The sequence below is a fragment of the Mauremys reevesii genome, linkage group 8 (genome assembly GCF_016161935.1).
Source record: "Mauremys reevesii isolate NIE-2019 linkage group 8, ASM1616193v1, whole genome shotgun sequence".
In the NCBI taxonomy this organism is placed as follows: domain Eukaryota; kingdom Metazoa; phylum Chordata; order Testudines; family Geoemydidae; genus Mauremys; species Mauremys reevesii.
Genome location: NC_052630.1, coordinates 103176064 through 103199824, shown reverse-complemented (window position 1 = coordinate 103199824; position 23761 = coordinate 103176064). Strand labels below are relative to the sequence as shown.

General features: G+C 43.6%; 1 protein-coding gene across 2 annotated transcripts; it reads right to left on the bottom strand.

The window, feature by feature from the left end:
- Positions 1-261: 261 nt before the first annotated feature.
- ATPAF1 (ATP synthase mitochondrial F1 complex assembly factor 1) lies at positions 262-22108 on the bottom strand. Of its 2 annotated transcripts, none has more exons than XM_039483843.1 (9): positions 22085-22108; positions 20040-20148; positions 18004-18054; positions 17244-17306; positions 15900-15950; positions 13027-13074; positions 9240-9335; positions 4623-4730; positions 262-1502 (listed from the first exon to the last, which is right to left on the bottom strand). In XM_039483843.1, the coding sequence occupies exons 2-9, from the start codon at positions 20118-20120 to the stop codon at positions 1308-1310; spliced, it is 693 nt and encodes a 230-aa protein (XP_039339777.1). In that variant the 5' UTR covers positions 20121-20148; positions 22085-22108; the 3' UTR covers positions 262-1307. The 2 variants fall into 2 exon arrangements, with proteins under 2 accessions (XP_039339777.1, XP_039339776.1); XM_039483842.1 differs by lacking the exon at positions 22085-22108 and adding an exon at positions 21806-22043.
- Between the last annotated feature and the right edge of the window lie 1653 nt (positions 22109-23761).

The following is a 23761-nucleotide window of genomic DNA, read 5'->3' as shown; positions in this document are numbered from 1 at the left end:
CTCGGGGTGTACGTGTGTGTTGAAATCCATTTGAGAAACACTGCTGTTTTATTCCCCCGAAGCTACAGAAAAACAATGGCTGCCTTTCGTTTATTTCAATGATCTGTGCACAGCTTTTGCATCCTCACTGTGCATATCGTTATGGCCCTTGTTCAAGGATTCAGTGGCTGCTTCCCACTGACACTGCAAACAACAGGACTTCAGGCAGTGCTTGTAAGCTCCTTGCAGGAAAGCTGCTAGTTTCACCAGAGATCACCAAGGTTTATTAAGGCAGACTCACTTTAATTGCTGCTCGGTTATATCCTGTGTGATACATTCACTTCAGTGCATACGAGTTATCCCACGGTAACCCTGAACAGAATCACAAAGCTCTATTCCCGACCATTTTTAACGCTGTGTACAGTGTCTTTCCCAAATGATAAACGTTGAAAGCTACATTCGACCCTTTTGAAATGCTGACATGTTTACGAGCTGTCTGTGTAGATGATATCGGACAATAAACTAATATGATCTCTAAAACTATTTTAATTATCTGCTGGACCACTGCAGAAAGCCCAATATGCAAAAAGAAACCCCTGTTTATCACATCCTGTCATCGGTGAAATGATCTCCAGTACCGTGACCTAACAGCTGAGCACCTGAATGAGGTGCATGTCTCAATTAAAAAAACTGACGTTCCCAGAGCCAAATCTAAGTCAGCTGAGTGGTTTTTTGTCCTTAACTGCACTAGTATAGACAGCAAAGTGTGCGTCTATGTAGGGAATCCCACCCGTTAATCAACAAAGAGGAGCCTGTCTTAACATCATCAGATGCATTATCTTTTCACTGCTGGATGAAAGAGGGGAATTTATCATCTTCATACAAGATAAAAAGCACTGACCCAGGCAGTTATAGCGGAGGGCCACTTCCAAAGAGCTGTTACTGAACACAAACATCCTTTGTTCTCTCTCTCCAGTGGCTGACGTATTCCCCTAAGTAGCCTCCCTTCTCTCACTTGATTGATCCTTTCCAAAGGAATGCAGCACTCGGGCAGAAGGTATCGAAAGAGCTGTTTTGATGAGGTTGTGTTAAGGTGCGTCGTTCCCATTCGGCCCTAGTTAGGCTGCCAAATTTCCTTGCACTGATACAAAATAGTCAGGGGTGAATATCACTCCCTGAATCTCTCTTTTGTCCAGACCAACTCTGTAGCAAACAGGCCCCATATAAAAAGTGGAGTTTGCCCCCAATTTAAAAAACTCCCGTGTCAAGGACCCTTTCCAATGAGTAATTTCAGTTGCGTCTGGCCCAGATGCTGTGCAAATCAGGCACTAGGCTTTGTCAGAGTCCCATCTAGGTCTCAGTTCTCTTCCAAGTCCACTCTGCTCAAGCTCTGCTATAACTGCCATGTACTTAAACTCATTAGGTCTGTGGTTGAAGGTCTCCACTAATCCATAGGTCTCTGGATGATCCGTCGCATAGAAAAGCTGCACCTGATTGGCTAGGCACTGAGCTGCAGGGACATTCTGTAAGGTTAAAAAAAGAAAAGAAAAAGAATTTATCAAAATAGCAAAAGCAGCAGTTCTGACATTAAAGTAAGTTCCCCTTTCAAAAAAGCTCTGCGGTTACTGAAAAGCTGCAAACAGATCCCTCTTCAGTCCGCTGCTGTTACCTTAGCAAGCTACCTGCTCAGTTCCTAACTCTATTCAAAGTTCTAGTTTTTCAAAGCTCTCCACAAGCCTGATCCATCTTCTCACTGACCTACTTACCTCTGTGCTGTTCCTACTAACTCGATCTCCTTATAGCTCTGCATTTCAGGAACCACTGCTCCACCACCCCTCTCATGCTCCGTTCCCTCCAAGACTCTGAATATGTTCTCCTTAACTTTCTCCTCTTCTCCTTGTCAGACTTCCTCCGTAAACGTTTTTCAGTAATACTCTGTATTAAACACAGCTAGGCAAAGAACTCACAACAAAGTTCTGAGCAACACAGTTTTAATTCTGTCAGTTAGGGGTGAGATTTTATTTTATGGATATAGTTATACCAGTACAACCCCTAATGTGGACAGAGTTATAGTGGTATAAAGGCTTTATACTGGTATGGCTTATTCCTAGGGTGGCCATTCACAGTCAAGTAGTCATTCAGGTACCTCAGGGAATGGTATAGTCCTGCCTGCCCACCATGATCTCGCATGCCTGGTGTGTGGAAGGTCACCTCGGACGGTGCATTGAAGGTCACACCAGAAAGGGTGGAGTGGCACGCTCTTAAAGATGGTGTCCTCATCCAATACCAGACAAAACCAGACATGGTTTTGTCCCAATGCTAGACATACGACAAACCACCCCAAATGAGGACTGTCTGGTTCAAAGCCAGACAAGTGGCCTCCCTATTTATTCCCCTTCCCATATGGGAGTAAGCGATACTGGTGTAGGGAACCTTTACATCAGCATAACTGCATCCACGCTAAAGTACCGCTTTAACTAGACAGATACAAACGAGAGTGGTTCAATTCCGTGTGCAGACATGCCCAAAGAGAACAACCAATTTCACCTGTTTGGAAACTATAAGAGACCGGAATTTCCTCAATTTTATTAATCATAGAAAATTATTCAAAATGTTCCACTTGGCAGCAGTTATTCATGAATATCCAATAGCCATGCTGTGCTAGTTGATTTTGATTGGACTTCAGGGTCACATGCCTCAGTTTCCTGACTGCATGAGTAACTAACAATCAAGCTTAACCCATAATTAAGGCCACACTGGGTGAGACCAAGGGTCCATCTAGCCCAGTATCCTGTCTTCCAACAGTGGCCAATGTCAGGTGCCCCAGAGGGAATGAATAGAGCAGGGAATCATCAAGTGATCCATCCCCTGTCACCCATTCCCAGCTTCTGGCAAACAGAGGCTAGAGACACCATCCCTGCCCATCCTAATAGCCATTGATGGACTTAACCTCCATGAATTTATCTAGTTCTTTTTTGAACCCTGTTATAGTCTTGGCCTTCACAACATCCTCTGGCAAAGAGTTCCACAGGTTAACTGTGCATTGTGTGAAAAAATACTTCCTTTTGTTTGTTTTAAATCTGCTGCCTATTAATTTCATTTGGCGACCCCTAGTTCTTGTGTTATGAGAAGGAGTAAATAACACTTCCTTACTTACTTTCTCCACACCAGTCATGTTTTTATAAACATCTATCATATCCCTCCTTCGTCGTCTCTTTTCCAAGCTGAAAAGTCCCAGTCTTAATCTCTCCCTCATATGGCAGCCGTTCCATACTCCTATTTATTTATGCTGCCCACAGCATGGTCTCTGAATTAAAAATCCATTTCCCTTGAATATTCTCCAATTTCCACACTTACTATTTCTATGAACATTTGTGACCCAGGAACTTCTTGGTGCCAACAGACAGAGGACACAGGGGCCACACACAGTTTTACAGTGATCCCCTGTGTCAGATGTCTGCATAATAATTCACTAAAGGGTGGCATGTGAGGTCTCTACCGAGATGCGACAGCCCACCGGACATCATAATCACTGTGAAATGTGTACAGATAATATTTAAGGAGATCTATGTCTATACTGAAAATTATGTTCTTAAGGCAGGTAACCAGGATGTGACGCGTCCCCAACAGGTTCCTTTCATAGCAAGAGATAACAGACGTTTCTCTCTCTGCCTGGTTGTGGGTGTAGTGGGTATTGTATGTCTTACAATGGGTGCCTGTTTGTACAGTGAGCAAAATGCTAATAAAGAGATTGTGAAATGTTCAGAGAGGCCATTTATAAGAAAAAACAAACCGCAGCAGGGGATCCTGTTCACGACTAAAGACAGTGGAATGAGGATATAAAATTAGTTCATAGAAACATTACAGAAAGCAGGGAGAGATGAAACAAATTTGTTTAAAAATTCATACAAACATTCACTGAAAGGTTTTTATTTTGAGTATTTGCCTCGCTCTAGTATTAAGATATAATATATAATATAAATCACAAATCGTCCTTTAACAGCCCATCCTCTAATAAAGCATTCTGCACACATGCTATTCATGTTATTGGCAACATGAGTCCCGTACGCTCATTACACGTACTGTGAGAGCTATCCAAGTGGCAGTACATCCTCACTCAGGGGAGGTACGGGAAGGCACAAGGAAAATCCAATGCTGGCTTAAAAAGGGGGCCTCCTGATTTGTCCATCTGCGTTAATTTTAAAAAGTGTGTTTTAACATTGCTGGGAAGTGCCAATGTTTCATTATTCTTTAAATCCCCTTCCCTAAAAAAGAGAAACGGAGGCTCCAAAATTCTGCAGTTTTCTGAATTATCCTTCTGAATTATTCTAACGTTAAGAACGGGATGGAGGGGGGGAAAATGAGACGTGGCATAAACTACAGTCACTAGACACCCAGTCTGCAGGCTTTGGGAACTTTTCCGCCGTTCCCTAGGTTAGTTATTCAATGGATAGCTGTAGATTTCTTTAAGCTAATCGCTTTAGGGGAAGGATGGAAGAAGAACAGTGCTTCTCATTCAGAAAATCACCTGATCATTCTGCTCAGTGTGGCTTTACAGGATTTAGCTTTTAATTGCTTTTAAAGACGTGCCAGAGTATCAGATCTTAGCAGAACACTAAGGAAACAATATGGGATTCTCTTACCAGGAAACTGGAGTCCATTTCGGCTGTCATTAGCACTATTCCCTTTTCCTTCTGGAGTTCACGATAATGGTACAAGATCAACTGGCTAGCGGCAGTTTCACCTCGGGTCTGCAGGAGATGAGAGAGAGACTTCTTAATAGTGCCCTAGAAAAACCTCTAGATTTATTGCATATTTAATAGTCTGCTAATAAAGAATCTGAATATCAACGGCGTGCAAAGACTCACTCATTCAGAGTCTCCCCACTGTCCTCCTAGCAAGGTCAAGGAGAGGCCGTTTTAATTAAGAGTCAATTATTTGCACTTCCATGTGTCTGTAGCCAACAGATTCAGAGTTTAAGGCCAGAGGGGACTATTAGATCATCTAATCTGACCTCCTGTATAGCAGAGACCATTACATTTCACCCAGTTACTCCTGTACTGAGCCTAATAACTCGTGGTCAGCTCCAGCATAACTTCCAAAAAGGTCCCCTGTCCTGATCTGCAGACAGCAAGAGATGAAGAATCCACCACTTTCCTTGGTAGTTAGTGATGAACCCTAGAAACACTCACTGATAAAAATGTGTGCCTCGTTTATAATCTGAATTTGCTGGCTTCAGCTTCTAGCCATTGGTTTGTGTTCTGCCTTCCCCAACTAGATTAAAGCGCCTGGTAGTACCTGGTATTTTCTCCCTGGGAAAGCCTGTATATCCTGTATTCAAGTCATCTCTCAGTTGTCCTTCTAATAAGCTAAACAGATTGAGCTCTTTAAATCACTCACAGTGAGGCATTTTCTCCAGCCCGTGAATCATTTTCTCTCTCTCTTCTGCCTCCTCTCTAATTTTTCAACATCCTTTTTAAAATGTGGACCCCATTCCATTCCTCAGGCGTGGTTTCACCAATGCCACGTGGAGAGGTAAAATCCTTTCCCTGCACGCCTCCTCACTACTCCCGTTTACACATCCAAGGATCTCATCAGCCCTTTTTGCCACAGCATCGCACTGGGAACTCAAGGTGAATTGCTTGTCCACTACGACCCCACCATCCTTTTCAGGTCACTGCTTTCCAAGACAGTCCCCATTCTGTAGCTATGGCCTGCATTCACTGTTCCTAGATAGATAGCTTTGCAACTGGCTGTATTAAGGACATTTGTTTGAATGGGTCCAGCTTACCAAACGGCTCTGTTCGACTACCCTGTCCTCCTCATTATTTATCGCTTCCCAATCTGCATGTCATCTGCAAATTTTATCAGTAGTGATTTTATATTTACTTCTAGACCACTGATGAAAACGTCAGGCCTAGAACTGCTCCCTCTGGAGCCTCACTAAAAACATCTTCATTTGATGACGATTCCCCATTGAAAACCACTTTTTGAGATTTGCAGTCAACCAGGTCTTAACCCATGTAACGTGTGACTTACTGATATTGTACGGTGCTAATTTTTAAATCAGACTGTCATGGGGTAGCAAGTCAAATGCCTTACAAAAGTCTATGTCTGTTACATCTACTAAGTTATCGTTATCAACCACACCTGGCATCTCCTCAAAGAATGAAATCGGGTGTGTGTGACAAGACTTATTTTCCATACAACCATGTTGACTGACATTAATTATCTTCTCATCCTTTAATTCTTTATCGATTGGATCCCATAACAGCTTTTCCAGTAGTTTGCCTGAGACTGACGCCTGATCATCCCTCTTTCCCTTTTGGAAATTGGCACATTAGCCTTCTCCCTGTCTTCTGAATTTCCCCGGTAGTCCAAGCTTTATTAAAAATTAACATCAGAGGACTAGCGATCTCATCAGCCAGCTCTTTCATTACTCTTGGGTGCAAGTTATCTGGGCCTGCCGATTTAAAAATCTGTATCCCTAGTAGATGTAACATCCTCGGTCACAAATGGACTAGAAAGTACTTCATCATCCTCATGTGATAGGAGTACATTATCCTGCTTCTTTACAAATACAGACCAGAATATTTGATGAACACTTCTGCCTTTTCTGCACCATTAACAGCTTTACCATCTAAATCTAGTAACGGGCCTATCCCACTGCTGTGATTTTTGTTCCTAACATGCTTAAAACCTCCTTCTCATTGTCCTTAGCCCTGCCAGCCATTTTTCTCTGATGTTTTTAGCTTCCCTGATCAATTTTCTACCCTTCAGACTTTCTAATGTATATTGACTGCTATCTCCCCCACACACCTGTCCCTTTTCCATTTGTTATATATTGCCTTTTTATTTCTGATTGCTGCCTTCACTTCACCACTGAACCAGGACTGGTTTTAAGGCAAAAATGTCCATTTTATTGATTGTGGAATCATTGCTTTCTGGCTATCTAATAAACTGTTCTTAAATAACTCTCAATTTTCATTCATATTTTTCTGTCTAAATTTTCCCCTCAATCAATTTATCTGATAATTTGCCTCATCTTTGGAAAATTAGCCCTTTTAAAGCACCAAATTATATATATTACTGGTTGGGATTTTCCTTTGTTTGCCCATATTGAATGTAATCAAGTCATAATCACTGGTCCCTAGGCAACGACCAGCTTCCAGTCCAGTGATTCATTCATCTTTACGTGTCACAATGAAATCCAAAATAGAGTTACCTCACGTTGGGGACAATACCTTTTGTGTTAGAAAAGGTTTATTCTAGGTAATAATTTAAGTACATAATATATAGGTGTCAAACTAATTGTAGAGAGAAGAGAAATTAGAAAGCCTGTCCAAAATGAACAAGAATAACTATGCTGGTATACAACAAAATTAAATCAGAAGGGTTAAAAGCCAGGGTCTTTATAAACATTTTATTTATGACTCAAACATTTTCATAAGGCAGTAAATACAGAACCAAGGAAATAATAGACAACTGCTTAATATCCTCTATATTAAATTATATGATACCACTGAAGAGTCCATATATCTATTTTATCAAATTTATAAACGTCACCATGGAGTCATCAGAATTGGCAACATTTTTGTTACTTGAGAGTCAGAGGCATAGTGCCAAAATTGGAAAAACAATGACAGTGACAATTTCCATGTCTAGGGTACTACTTTACGTCATATGTGATGTATTTACGGAATCCAATGCTGCAAATGGTCAAAACATAATCATTCAATTTTATGTTTATACAGCACATTTCATGCCCAAGGATCCCACAACTATTTAGAAACCACATACAGGAAACATGTCATCTGCTAAAGAAATGAAGCTTCCTCTGGGATCAAGCACATCAAATGTTTTACAGCACACATCACTCTACTTCAGTGGAGAATTGGAAGGGAATACCTTATCCAATTAAAAATGGAGAGGCCATTTATAGTGTCAGCATCTGAGTGACCAATCAGGATTAGCTTCTATTTTCCTGCAAAATGTACCAAGGAACGTTTAGTGGCCAAAAACTGTCAACTCTTTGGTTTCAAGTCCGAAAATATGGCACTTCCAGCAGTGCACTACCATCCTGCAGCATGGAGAAACTGATTCTGACCTCCTTTGTAAAGTGCTTCCGGATCTACTGAGGAAAAGCGCTATCTCAGAGCTAGAGATTATTATAATTATTATTGCTGTACCACCATAAGAATGCATGTGCTTTACTCACAAACCCAATACTGTCCTCCGTGTTGAGGAGTTTACAATCTAAGCTAGACAAAGATGAGTGAGTGATAACAAAATGCAACAGTCACGAGAGAAGCTTACGTTAAGTACATTGTTGGCCCCTTGGTTCTCCCCATGCTTTTTAAACTAACTTATTTATTAAAATATTTAAAAGGTTAAAGGGAACAAAATAAGACACGATGGCAGGAGTGGTGGGGGGAGGGGAGAGAAGCCAAACTGGAAAGCAAATGAAAAAGAAGCAACTCCAGAAAAGACTTGAAGGAAGAGTGAGGTGTCTTAACACACTGGGTCTCAGGGGTGTTTTGCTAACAGATATAGTTAAAGAAAGCTTGTGGGAGGCAACGAACAAGGGATTAACAAGTTCTGACTCAGAGGAATGAATGTCACAAACGGAATCTTGGAGTCTCCCATCCATGTACTGAGCCTGCTTAGCCTGCCGAATCTGAAGCCTGAAGCATGTGGAACTGTAACTTGCAAGTCCGAAGAAAATCCCATGCATGGATTTTTAAAAGGTTGGGATGGTTTTCTGGACTCATATGCACAGGCTAAGAGAAGAGCAGTCAAATACGTCATGCATAAACTGACGGCTGGTGGGTGTGTGAAAGGAAACCTTGCTTAATTGCGTAGACAGACTATGAACAGGTAGGGTAAGGCTGCAGAACGCCAGAGCAGATAGACTAGTTGTTTGATCTAGTACGGCAAATCAAATGGAATAAAAACAGTTAGGGCCCAACAAACTTCTGAGACAATTACAACCTCTTTCATTTACAACACCAAGAAGAAATACATTATCTCAGAACTAGAATGCCTCATTTAAAATCATGCACCAGCACTATAAATGCTGCATTACATGGAGCTGGAGGAAACCAGGCAATAGTTTGCATGGTATTTTATGGAACGATTCCGCTATGCAGGGTTTTGTAGTTTTGTTTAAAGATACATCTCTGTCTAGATGTCACTCAGAGTCTAATACAGCTGGAGGTTCAAACCTAACCCTGGAGAGTAATACAATAAAATACACTCACCTGAATGTTTATAAGCGCGGTGAAGTGCAGCTCTGTCCCTGACCACAGCCCCACAAAAAACTCATAGCCTTCTTTCCTTGGCAAAGCACACAGGAACTGCAGAGAAAAAGACAGTCAGCGTTATATGTGCTCCCAGCCCACGTCAGAGTAAATGGGCATTAGAGTGACCAGATGTCCTGATTTTATAGGGACAGTTCCGATTTTTGGGTCTTTTTCTTATATAGGCTCCTATTACCCCCCACCCCCGTCCCGATTTTTCATATTTGCTGCCTGGTCGCCCTAATGGGCATCCCCACTGCACAAAATGGGACCTAACTGGCAACCCTGTTAGGAGTCACAGCAGGGAGCTGGTTATGGAGACAGAGCTTACGCCTTTTCTGCGCTGAGGGTGGAGCGCAGGGGACGTGTAGCCACACGCTGCCGTGAAAAGTAGACAGTGCCCATGCTGTGGTGTGTAGCTACACACCACACTGAAAGGGAGCTGCTAGAGCCTTTCCCTGCTGCCTACCTCCTGCTGGTGTCTCCCCACCACCAGGAAAGCCTTCCCGGTGGGTGAGGAAAACACACAAAAGCTTGGGTTGAGCCTTACTGGCAGGACAGCATAGGGAAATCAGCACTGCTGCTTCCTGTGTACTACCTGCTTTGTGGAGAGAGCGGGCATCCATCTTCCAGACAGACAACACACCGGCCTTACATTTCCTAGTAGATAGTTTTAGAAACTCAGATTTAAAAGAATCATGACCCTAAACATTACTGTGTTCTCACAATCACTTGATTCACTGCCATGGGAGGGACTCATGGAGGATGTTTGGTAACAGCGTTTTGAGACATTTAAGACCGGACAGCGAACAGTACAGTACAATAAGACGGTAGCCTCACACTCCTGACATTCTTGCCCTTCTCCCCAGATGCTGCAATGAGGGATTAAAGTCAGAAAAGGTCAGTTAGGGACGCGGAGAGGCGAACGGCTTTCACGCTAGTTTAGTTTTTCTAACTCTGTCCCACAGCAGCTTGAAAGCAACTTCTCCCTGGAGATTTCTGGTCTATTTGGCTTCAGAGGCTTCGGCGTTGCAGCTGTAACACTATCACACACAAAGAGAAAGGACTACATGGGACCTGAAAGGGAAGTGAGACACCAGACCATGTGCTGATGCAGCACAACACAGACAAGTGTAAGTTATTTCCCAAACCCTTGATAGCCTTCACTGTAGAAGGCCAAATACATTTGACCTTGCTCCCAGTAGATTAAATAGAACTCAAGGCATTCCCTACTAGTGAATCAAGTTGGTGCAGTGTCTTCCTGTCGAAACCACAAGAATATTCCTCTTCCAGAACCTAGCTACGCATGAAGCATTTCACTGCTGCCTTTGTGCAAACTGGGACTATGCTAGGTCACGCTTCGTTGTACAAATTACTGTAAGGCATGTACGTTACAATGGAAAACAATGCTATTAACCCAGCATGTGGGGAAATGCAGTCAGATAATGTTCTTACTCTTTTTTGTCGTTCTGTTCCTTCCCTCATCCCCCCACTTAATCTCTCCAAAGCAACAGCACACTCCCTTGCACAGGTAGTCTTTGAACAGCAGTGCACAAGGTACCGACACACTCATGCTGTAAACAACTGTTCCATAGCTTGGGCATTCATTTCATTTCTGGAAACAACTACGCTAAGCACCCCCACATGTTTAGCCGGGCCTTAAAAACCTCTAAGGATGGAGATTCCACCACCTCCCTAGGTAACCCATTCCAGTGCTTCACCACCCTCCTAGTGAAATAGTGTTTCCTAATATCCAACCTAGACCTTCCCCACTGCAACTTGAGCCCATTGCTCCTTGTCCTGTCATCTGCCACCAAGGAGAACAGCCGAGCTCCACCCTCTTTGGAACCCCCCTTACGGTAGTAGGCTGCTATCAAAGCCCCCCTCACTCTTCTCTTCTGCAAACTAAATAAGCCAGTTCCCTCAGCCTCTCCTCGTAAGTCATGTGCCCCAGCCCCCTAATCATTTTCGTTGCCCTCCGCTGGACTCTTTCCAATTTGTTCACATCCCTTCTGTAGTGGGGGGGGGGGGGTGCCAAAACTCGATGCAATAATCCAGATGTGGCCTCCCCAGTGCCTAATAGAGGAAAACATTCACTTCCCCTCGATCTGCTGGCAATGCTCCTACTAATGTAGCCCAATATGCCCTTAGCCTTCTTGGCAACAAGGACACATTGTTGACTCATATCCATCTTCTCATCCACAGTAATCCCCAGGTCCTTTTCTGCAGAACTGCCACTTAGCCAGTCGGTCCCCAGCCAGGTCCTCCAACTGGCAGCTTTTTAATGAGGCCGCTGGCTCGAAGCAGTTGGCCTGGCTCAAAGCTTTCTCTCCAATCAACCACTCAAGGCCCACCTGGAACAAAGCATTCCCAATTCACACTTTTCAACCAACCAACCACACGGTCAAACAGTCACTTTTAACAAACAAAATATCCCAGCTACACACCTGAACACAAGCCCAGAATTACAAGATAGCATTCCTTAATGGAACTAAAATTTAACTTCAGTGCAACATTAGTAACTTTTGCAATTTATAACAATACAATTTTGTCCTGAACGTCTTTCACACAACCTATATCTCAAGATGATTCACTGACACAAGTAACACCAGAGTATAAATTCTACTAATACTAGTAAGCACTTACACAGCTTAACTTCCATTCAAGGATCTCACATCGCTTTAATTAACATTAATTAACCCACAACAACCTTGCTACCTGGGAAAATGTGAGTATCCTTATTGTACAGGTAGGGAAACAGAGCTTAAGAGTCTTGCTTGAGCTTATATGAGGCAGGGGTTCGGCTGTGGGCAAACCCCAGGAATCCTGGTTTCCAGTCCCTTGCTCTAACTGCCTCCTTCAATAGTGCTGTAGGACATGGAGGCAAATCACGTCAGCCAAAGGGCAAAACAACATTCTATTTGTCGCAACATGGTTCTTCAGCATGGCGTTTGGGGCATGTGTCACACCCTGGGCACCCCTTCAGCAGCAGTGTGGGGAGGGTTCGGGAACAATCCAAGAGAGGGGGGACTAAATCTGCAATGATGCAGATCCACAGGGCGAACTTGCCATGTGCAGGGAGAGTAGTAAGTCATGCAGCTGGACAGAAGCTGTCACACCTGTGAAGCTGCAGGACAGCTCCACGGGTGCTGTGGCCTGTGAGGCAGGATTCCATTCCCCATCCAGCAGCCGTCAACTGGGCTTTGCGAATGGAAGGGATTTGGTCCATCGTAGAGTGAAAATATTTAACACTTTCAGGCCTGCCACAACACTAGCTGCACTCAATTGAAAGACCCTCACTAACTTCAATCAAGCATTTAGCCATAAGGCTACTAAAGTAAGGAAATATAGTAAGCAGCATAAGTAAGGTGGATAGTTATGCAGTAGTGTCAATAATGCTGGCATACAAGGCAAGCTTCTCCAAAGAGTGGCATGCAGGCGACTGAACCACATGGCACCTAGTACGGTGAATTTGGGGCATGTAGCTAAATCTCCATCATAAAACTAAGCTTGGGAGACTGCCTGGTTGTAGAACTCCTCACCTGTTATGCCCATACTGAAAGGTTTGACAGCCTGCTGTCTTTAACTGACCGTTAAAACAAATACTTGATCAAATGGCTTTTACCAATCAAGTTACGACAACTAATCTGCATAACAAAAGGTCAGAAGTTTATAAATTTCTACTCCAACTGCTGTCTAGAACAAATCCATTAAAGCCGTATATGCATGCAGTATAGATCACACTTACTGATGGACAATTCTGGGACCGCTTCCATATTAAATCGAACGTCTCTGCCTTTGGAGATGAAACAAGATCATTTAATTAACTTTCACAACATGAAAATAATGGATACACAGTTATCACTCAGTCACTCCATTAACCTTTATAGGGTTCAACCTGCATATACAGTCAGTCTCAAATATGTAAATATTAACAATTAAGCAACAGTTAGGCTGCCTTAATTGGTAAGGTTTGCAGAAATGAGAGAATGGAAAGTTATAGTTAGCTCTTAATTGCATAGATATCATCGGCACCCCTTTTAGACAATGCAGTCCCTGGAAGCCAGTAACAAACTCTTGGCGTTCAAAGCTGTTATCTCTTGAAAAATGTCTACACTTCAGAATTATACCACATTCTTTTTTTTCCCCAATACAGTTCCACTGGAATGCATGGTGGTGCTTTATACCCAAGTAAACAGGCAGGTTGCTGACCCATAGGAACTTACATTATAGATTCTCTTCTGCTCTTTATTACAGTACAAGCCAGATTATCATTCAAGTGAGTCGTACATCATATTTATCTTAATAAGTTATATTGTTCCCCAGAAATATACGAGTTCCACCGTGCTGCATAACCATATACATTGGTTCAAGTGTTCCCCAATATCCCCTCCCTGCTGTTTTCTTTGCCCCTTTGTTGTGTCATATGCTAATCTAGATGATAAAATCTTCAGGGCAGGAGAAATGTGCTGTTCAACTGTACTATGACTAGTGCTCTGCGCTGATACAAAATATGTATCCGCATCCGATCCACAAAAACGGTACGTGGATATCAAGCAGATATCCGCAGATATGCAGGGCTTTAGATATAAAATTTGATTCCACATCCATCCGTGATCTGCAAAAATGGTGCGTGGATATCCGCAGATTTGCAGGGCTCTAACTATGAAGCTCCTAGCCTCCTTTTGGACATTGTACAGAGACAGTTCAGCATCCAAAAAGATTGTTCCTCTTCTGAGATCTACTCAGCTTTAATTGAGACACATCTTATTGCCAATAATAGCAATCTCTTTAAATATATATATTGTATTAACCCACAAGCATTATGTTAAGAGGACATGAAGGTTGCAAAGTCAAGCACTCAGAAGTTAGGAAATGCCAGAATTAAAGTTGCTTGTGCAAGCTTAAGCTGACCCCCTTGCACATATGCATGATCCAGTCTTTCATTACAGGATCATAAATGATTTTTTCCACGGGACTTCTGCCTTGTCCAGTACACAGGACGGACGGTGCTCAGTGAATGAGCAGCTCTGATTAAGGTTAAGATTTTGTCACGGTTATTTTTAGTAAAAGTCATGGACAGGTTATGGGCAATAAACAAAAATTCATGGGAGCCTGTGACCTGTCCATGACTTTACTAAAGATAACCGGGGGGGCAGGGCTAGGTAGGGGGGAATGGCAGCAGGAGTCCCATTGGGGGGGGGGGGGAGACTGACCAGCTACACGGGGGGCACACAGCCCCCAACTCCAGAGCTGCCTGCAGTTGCGGGGCAAGGGCACACAGTCCCGGCTCCAACCCCAGCCACAAGCGCACAGGCCTGGCTGCCGCCGCAGGCTGGGGGGGAGTAGTGCATGGTCCTGGGAAGCTGTGAGGGGAGCGCACGGCCCCTGCTGCAGCCCCGGCCATGGAGCAGGGGCCCAGGCTGCAGCCCCCATTGCAGGCCATGGGGCAGGGGTGTACGGCTCCTGCTATAGGCCCCACTGCAAGCCGCTGACAGATGAAGCCGAAGAAGTCATGGAAGTCACGGAATGCATGATTGCCATGGCCTCCGTGACTAAATCGTAGCCTTAGCTATGATGAACTGAGAACTATCTACATTATATTTTATGAATATGATACATGTCTCTGTGTTTGTTTTTGGTGGGTTCCTTGCTATGGAGTTAGATCAAAAGGGATTGTTAAAGAAACAAAGCAGGAAAGGGAAAACACTGGCCCAGTAAGGAGTTCCCCTACCCCCCCCAAACACAACAGCCAGGTTTATAGCAGTGACAGGAAGAGAGATTAAATTGAACAATAAGCCATTTCCAGACCAATGGCCTAGAAATGAAAAGCAGGGGGAGGCTGAATGAATTGGGAGAGGCTGCTCATGGAGTCTCACTGAAAAGCTGGGATTGTCTAAGACCGCGGTTAGCGGAGGTATAAATCTACCCTGCAGCAGCCTGCCACACACTAGCTGTCCAAATAGATCCAGCTGCCGCACATGAAAAGTTCCATAGTGCGCTTTGATCTGCCCTGCTTTAAAACAAGGATTTGACCAAATTTGGGCAGATTTCCTTGGGGACACACAAAGCTCACCCTGGACACAAAAGCCACCTTACTACCAATTTTCAAGTCCTCGCTCCAAAGCATGCAGCAATAGAGAAAAGGTCGCCAGAATTTAACAACATGGGAAAAACCATACGTTTTCCCCTAGACTCGTTCTTGGAAATGGATAAACTGTTTTGGAAAATTTCAGCCAGAACTATTCTCGTCTAACGGATCACTGCTCCACACTGCTATGTGAGAGACCTGCGTTTGATCCCAGTGCTGCAAAAAGGATTGACACCACAGGCATTAGTGGTTCTGAAAGTCAACAACTGGGAAAGTATGAAGACTATGCATGGAATATACACAAAGACCACTGAGGTCAATGGAAGCCTAAGAAGCTTGACTTTCAAATTACTGATCTTACATGCAAAATTATGGCTGGTCAGCCTAGGAAGGAGACTGGGTTTAGAAACTTTACTTTCATTAAGTGATAGTTGTTACAAGCGACAGACACCTAGTGGAAAGGAAGCTTGTATTGCAAAGCCTTTTGTGCTGATCTTCGTGGTGTACATTTTGTTAAGGTAACTACTTACAGGAATAACTGCATAAACTGTATCTTTTGCAGAAAAATACTGCTTCCAGATCTGTAAGAAAGGAGGGAAGCCAAATATGATTAACACCACAAACAAGCATCTAGCATTTAATATTAAACACCTTTAAAAATATTCATTTATCAACTAAACTTCGTTTGTAAGTACATGGGGGCAGGGGACTTTTTCTCATATATTCTGTTCCGACACTCCTAGTATCAAATGATGCATATTTCAACCAGACAACTGCCATAAACAGTGGGGTCAGATTTGGTGGCCCACAGTTTAGTAATGGTGAGAAATGCTTCAGACCATGTGACTTTTCACAAACAGCACACAAGCAAAAGATTGTTTCTAAGTAAGTAATGCACAAGATCCTTCCCATCAGAAGACAGTACTTCTATTTTTTATGACTCTCTGTATTTGCATAGTGTTTTGTTTCTGAAAATTTCAAAGCATTTGATAAAGTTCTTTTCATTATGCATACAGGGAAAGTGATTTATACAACCAGCCCAAAGTCACTAATAAAGTGAGTGACAGAAATACAACCCAGACTCTCAAAACTCTTTTCTAACTGCTAGACAACACTGCCTCCCTATAAATCCTTGATACTTAATCCGAATCTTCAGAAGGGCCTTTAACATAGGAAATCTTGAAGTGTGGTGCAGCCCTGGAGACCTGTGTACACACAAGGTATCCTCTTATACACCATTGCCTCACAATCTGATGAGCAAAGAGAAAACCTCTGCTTGAGTTTGGCTGCTTCAGAGATGTAGAATGGAAGCAGATTTTTAAAAAGACAAAAAGAGGGAAATAAATCTCAGTGCAATGCCCACAACTGTACCAGGGAAACAACCTTTAACCTTACTGTTTTTAATACAAATGTAGTTAGTTAGTGCTAGTGAAAGGCACCAGACTGACAGCCAAAGGGCTCCAGTTCTTGGGAAGAACTTCAGAATACATGCAGCATAGGCAACATTAGCTTCCTGTAAGATGCCCCATCAATGTGCTTCAACTCTGACTGCAGCTGGTGAGCAGGCAATTCAGTCGCCACACGTATCCAATTGTTGGGACGCTGCCAGTTGCACGGAAGGCAACTGTTGACTGATCAGGTCGAGATAGGAACTGCTGATCTACCCAAAGGTGTGAAAGGTTCCATGTCACGTTACCTAACCCCGAGACAACTTTTATTTTTGTTTCTATTTATTTTATTTTTTTAACGTTCGGCTGAAAGAGATGCCTTTATTTTCACAATTCTTCTTAGTATGCATTCCAACCTCACACATAGAATACCAAGTAAATTCCAGAATGATGCTTAATTGTTACATTTCCATGTAAATGCATCACCTGTTTTATTTCCTCCGGAGTTTTCTCTTTCACCATTTCAACATTCAGTATTGAATCAAGTGTCTGCAACAGAAAGCACAGAATTCACAATGAAGGCAATTCACTGGTATGTTACACAGGACAAATCCAGGCTGCAGAAAGTTCAGAAATGACATCTCATTTAAACCATACCCTGGCACACTTAATTGTCAAAAAAATGGTAAGTCATAAGATAGCCCTACAATGAAAAGAAAAGGAAATATATACTGAGCTAAGTAACAGAGTCCATAAGGATACATGGTAAATGTTGGTTCCAGGAATCTAACTGTCACAAGACCCATGTGCTTTTTCATTTCAACCATTACCTGCATGTGCTCTGTCAGTAGCTTTCACAATTTTAAACAAGGAGATTGCTGGCACTGAAATATTAACAGTCCCTCCGCAGCATCTCCTCTGATGGAACTAGGAGAGGCCTCAATAAGCTCTAAAAGGAGCTTAACTTTTTGCATCAATTTCTGGGTGCATTCAAGACTGATTCCCAGAATAGCACAGACTTCCAATATTTCACAGAGATAAGGATAGGAACTACTCTGGGATTTTAAGACTTCAAGACTACCCCAGCACTAAAAAACAATCCTAAAATGAGATACAGTACAAGGACTTTTGGATTCTTGCATCCCACACAACAACTGGCGTAAGGATAATGCAGGGTTTAAAATTAATCTCCATGCTTGATTCACAGGCACACCATAGCCAGACGTGGAGGTCCATTTTATCTTACCTTGTCTTTTGTGAATCCTTCCTTTGATGCCTTTGTGCCCAAGGCTTCTGCCTAAAATTAAAAATAAGCCTTTAAAGTTTTATGTTTGTTTTCATGTTATTTATACTGCCATATCCAGCAAGCATAATACGCCCACTGACAAAACCTTTCCAGCACATGCCCTGTGAGTGGAAGTGAAGAAACCAAAAGGACATACCTATGTAGTTAGTAACCTTGGTTCTTAAAGGGGCATTGACAAGGCCTAAAATTAGACCTACAGGTTTTCTTTAACATGGGAAGGTCACACCCACTGCACTGATCCTCTGCTCTGTTCTTGAACCACATGTGGGTATTACAAATAAACAAGAACAACAGAAATCAGAGAAGGAAATATCTGCTAAGACGCCATGCCCACCCTCGTAGCTACTGAAGGATTGCCCATTGCTTCCAAACCTTGTCTCTTTTAAAGAGCCTCAAACAATGAAGATGTCAACACTTCTCATGGCCCCTGTCTACACACTGTTCACAGCAGACCGCTTTCTGTATTTGTCAGCAACCGACTCCACCTTACCTGGTACAGAAAATTATTTAACTACTCGTGTGGACAGGCCAAAACTAGTTTCAACCCCTTTAAAGCAAGCAAGCATGTTCCAGATCCAGTAAAACAAGATTTCAAATCATGCTCACGGTAACAGTGGTGAAAATGAACCTGGAGAAATTGTTGCTACCAACTATTGGCAACAATGGGTCATTTACCAGTATAAAAAGGACCTTGGAAATTGTTCTCCATACAAGAGAGAAAACTGAAAATGCTTCCTATTACAGAGTCTCAAGTTCGCTTTGCTCACCCCCTTACTCCTTCCTATATCCCTAATTCCTCTCCCTTCTTGGTGTTACAACTTCAAATACTTATAGGAAGAGAAGTCTTCCTTTAGTCTCTGCCTAGCCAAGCGATATGTAGTTTTTTTATGAGCTGACCCAGCAAGGTATTTGAGCATAAATGTCCTCACTGACGTTAACAGGACCATTGACATATATCCTACTTGGGGCCTTTATCTTTCCCCACAGATCAGTCCCTCAAGCCTCTTAACCAAGCAGCTGATGATTTCCACAGTTCTCAGACCTGAACTCCTGTACACGTCCATACAACTCAAACTCGTAAAAATGTAAAGTCCTAATGTGATGCACCCAATGCGTGAATGAGCACAATTTCAGCGCCCTACGTGTGGTGACTGGTGGTGGGTCATCTGGTGAAGCAGTCAGTATTTAAACAATGTTTCAGGCCTAATTTGGCTGGAAGAAGAAAGTTTTTTCAAGATGGTAAGTGGTTTTCTTTTTAAAGGGTAATGTAAAGGTTAGTCCTGTAACCCTGGCAGTGCACTTGAAGGCAATACAATCAATACACCAGTCTAGACTGGGTAAGTGGTGCACTGATACTTCATACAAAGAAAAACACTCTAGAAAAATTAACTCTGCATTAGTCTTCATGCCCATCAAGAGAAGATGGGGCCCCTGGAAGGGAATAAGAAGTAAAAATGCTTAAAATGCAATTAACTTAGATAAAATACTGGATCAGGACAAGTAAACATAAATAATAGGAGTAAATTAATGTAGCATATTGATTTCGTAATTAATAATCAACTGCTTAATCACTCCATTTTATTAATTGCTCAGCATCAAGTTGGGAAACGTCAGAGGGGACCTATAAAGGCTCATTCCAGACTAAATACTATTCAATAGTTTGTTTCATTCATAAAAAGAGAATGAAGGTGAGAGAATATGTCAACCGAGTTGGCCCTCATGGGTCTGGGACTGATCACAAACACTTTGAATAAGATTCCAACACAGCATTTACTAACAGCAATATCACCATTTGGAGCAAGCACCTGTCTAGCATATTTGCAGTGAGTCTTGTACTTTCAGGCACCATATAAATAGCAAACAGGAACAGGTTTAATTCCAGACAGTAATTCCCATTCCAGGATTACAGTTGTAAAAGATGACATTTTGAAGCTAATTTAAACACAATACTGAATGAAGTTAAAAATTGGTCTTGCCTTTTCTTCCATATATTTGATAAATTCCATTTGCTTGGAATGTCCCACTGGCTGCTTTTTCACTTCACTTCGTTTCTCCATGCGGGATTCAAAAACACCTGGATTGGATCTGAAACAAAATGGAGACTATTCCTACTTTTGAGTGGCTACTACTGTTCTGGCATTTTAAAACTTGACTTCCCACAGCACAGATTTCTATTCTCAGCGTTTCTAGTTAGAGCCCTGCAAATCTGCAGATATCTGCTTTATATCAGTGGACCGTGTTTGTGGATCCTGGATTGGATGTGGATACAAATTTTGTATCCGTGCAGGGCTCTATTTTCTAGTAGAAGAGGCAAATCTATTTACTGTTAAACTGATCACATTGGTGCCAATGATACCCACAGATAAATACATGCAGCCCGTGTAGTCTAAATTGAGAGTTGTGTGGCCGCATTTTAAGGCTGAATTTGGCTTCAAACACAGCTTATTTTTTATAAAGACACAGCCCCGGGCATTTTACAGCACAGCAGTAGAACAATTTCAGACAAAAAATGTTAATCCAACCAGATCAAGGACACAGGGCTAGAACCCAGGTGCTATGCACAGCTGTACTTATAATAGTCAGAACCAAGGTCAAATCTCGGACATAAACTATACTAGAGCTTTCCAGTAACTTACTTGAACATGTCAAAAAAGAACTAGGTAAATTCATGGAGGATAGGTCCATCAGTGGCTATTAGCCAGGATGGACAGGGATGGTGTCCCTAGCCTGTTTGCTAGAAGCTGGGAATGGATGACAGGGGATGGATCACTCGATGATTCCCTGTTCTGTTCATTCCCTCTGGGGCACCTGGCATTGGCCACTGTCGGAAGACAGGATACTGGGCTAGATGGACCCTTGGTCTGAACCACTATGGCCATTCTTATGTCAAATGACAGCGGCGTGATAGATTTGGGGTTTGGGATTGTCCATAAATTACATAACACATTTTTTTTGGTGATTTTCAAGACCCACTCCCGACCCCCTTGTAACACGTTCCTGAAAAAAATGTAAAATCAGGACCACCCACCCACCCCTTTATGCATTACATAAGGTACCCTGCCTCCCAGACAAATATTCCTCCTATTGTTACAACTTCTCCCTAAATCCCCCTTACGTCAATGTCAACCTCTATCTACTAGGTATTTACGTGCCCTCTACATCACTGTAATATCTAGAACTTTGAGAAAACCACATCCCAGACTATGTTCTGGAGGGTCCCATCTACCGCACCCTAGAGCGCTCCACTGCTCCTCCGTCGCTCCCCCTGCAGTGCACCATTCCTGTCAGAGCCCCAAGCCCTCGCTGCCCCCTAAACTCTGAAGGCTCCATCTGCTTCCAGGAGACCCAAACTCTGGGCCTCTCCCAGCACCCCTGAACCCCAAGTCCCACCAAGCACCAGCTCCCCCCGTGCGCCATTACCCCTGCTCCCAATGCTGCCAGAACCCCAATGCCGGAGGACTCCAGTCCCAAATCCCAGGGGTGTCTCCACCCCGGTAACTCCCCATCCCCCAGGAGTGTCCTCTCTCCTCAATGGCTCCCTGGGGTGCCCCCTCTCCCCCAACAACCCCCATCCTCCAGGAGTGTGCTCCTCAGCAACCCCCATCCCCCAGTGACCCCCCATCTTCCAGGGGTGCCCCCCCTCGGCAACCCCCATCCCCCAGCGACCCCCATCCCCAGGGGTGCCCCCCTCGGCGGTCACCTCCCCCAGTGACCCCCATCCCCGGGGACCCCCCCCCCGCACCTGCGCAGCGCCTGGATCTTGTCCCGGTACCGCCCGTAGAAGGGGTTCCCCTCCAGGCCGGGCTCGCCCCCCCCGGCCGGGCCCCGCGGCACCGCCAGCAGCCGGGCCTGCGGGGAGAGCAGGCCCAGGGGCCGCAGCACGGCCCGGCTGCGCAGCGCCAGCGCCCCCCGGTACAGGCCGGACACCTGCTGCAGAGCCCCCGCCATCGGCTCCCCTGGGCCCCCCCACATGCAGCGGGTCCGCCCCCAAACCCGGCCGGCTCCGCCGCGCTGCCCGCACCAGGGTTCCGGGCAACAGAGGTTCCGGAAGGGGCGGGTTATGGGGGGAGGGATGAGGCGCTAGAAGCGGCAGATCTGCATTCTACAGCACATGGGAAGCCCAGCGCTTAGGCACCCAGTAGCGGGGTGGCTCTAGGGAGGTGGCTGTGGGGCCTCATCTGGGTGCGTGCAGGGCACATGATGGGGCTGTGTAAGCCCCTCCTGCTACGTGACTATCCTATTCCCCAGTGATTCTCAAGCAGGGGTACCTGTTCCTCTGGGGGTACACACAGCCCTTCCTGGGGGGGGTGGAGGGGGTGGACATCAACCCAGCTAGATATTTGCCTAGTTTTACAACAGGCTACATAAAAAGCACTAGTGAAGTCAGTACAAACTAAAATTTCATACAGACCATGACTTGTTTATACTGCTCTGTGTACTATACACTGAAATGTAAGTACAATATTTATACACCCATGGATTTATTTTATAATTATACGGTAAAAAAAAAGGTTAGTAATTTTTCAGTAATAGGGTGCTGTGACATTTTTGTATTATGTCGTGTCTGATTTTGTGAGCAATCAGTTTTTAAGTGAGATTAAACAGGGAGGGCAGCACACGGGAAGGACACCATAAGATAAATCAGACTCAGAAAAAGGGTACAGTAGTCTGGAAAAGTTGAGAACCACTGCTGTTGCTCACCAAGTACACACAATGAATCTGTGATAGAGTGATTTTGGGTGAGGGACTGAAAAATCTCTTCTTCCCCCCCCCCCTCCCCCCTTGAAAACTACAGGGTTATGCCAGGCTGTAAGATTCAGCTATAAAGGCTCCTGGCTGTATGACCAGTAAAAAGCCAGAGGCTTCTGCCAGGATAAGTCTGTGTATGGGGTGGGGGACATGCTGAGTAAGTAGGCTTGGAAGGTTTAGATTATCATCATTGGTAACTGTAAACATCAGTTTCACCCAAACACACCCACAAATCCACAAAAAATATTTCCATAACAATTGAAATGTACAGATAGGCAAAGTAAGGAAAAATGCTGCTTTAAAACTTAGAGATTGTTGTAAGGATATTTACTTTGGATATGCGCTGTTGGTAGTTTGTGTTTTAAAAGCTTTAAGTTTTAGAATCTCAACAGCTACTGTCATTAAATAATTCTCTCCCCCTTCCTTTCCCTCAACTGTGAAAATTTAAATCTATAAAAAAATGCTTAAAAATAAACATTGATATCCATCAAAATTATATACTGTATATACAAAAATCAAATCCTGCCAAGCCTATGAACACACCACCCCAAGTCTCTGCTGTGTATACAGTGATAGATCAGCCTCTGGCTTCGGTGTTAGCTGGAGGAATTTGTCTTTGCGTAGAGTAAGGCTTTGTCCACACCATGATTTTTGTTGATAAAACTTTTGTTGGTTGAATGTGAAAATACACACCCCGATCAACATAAGTTACACCGAGAGAAGCACCAGCCCATGTGGACAGCCCTATGGTGGTGGGAGACACTCTCTCATTGACATAGCTACCGTCACTCATTGGGGGTGCTTTAATTATGCCAGCAGGAGAGCTCTCTCCTATTGGCATGGAGCAGCTACACAGGAGACCTTAGAGTGGTGCAGTGGTAGTGATACATCTGTGCTGCTGTAAAGTCTCTAGTGTAGACATAGCTTTATTCACACTTCTAGTATCAGT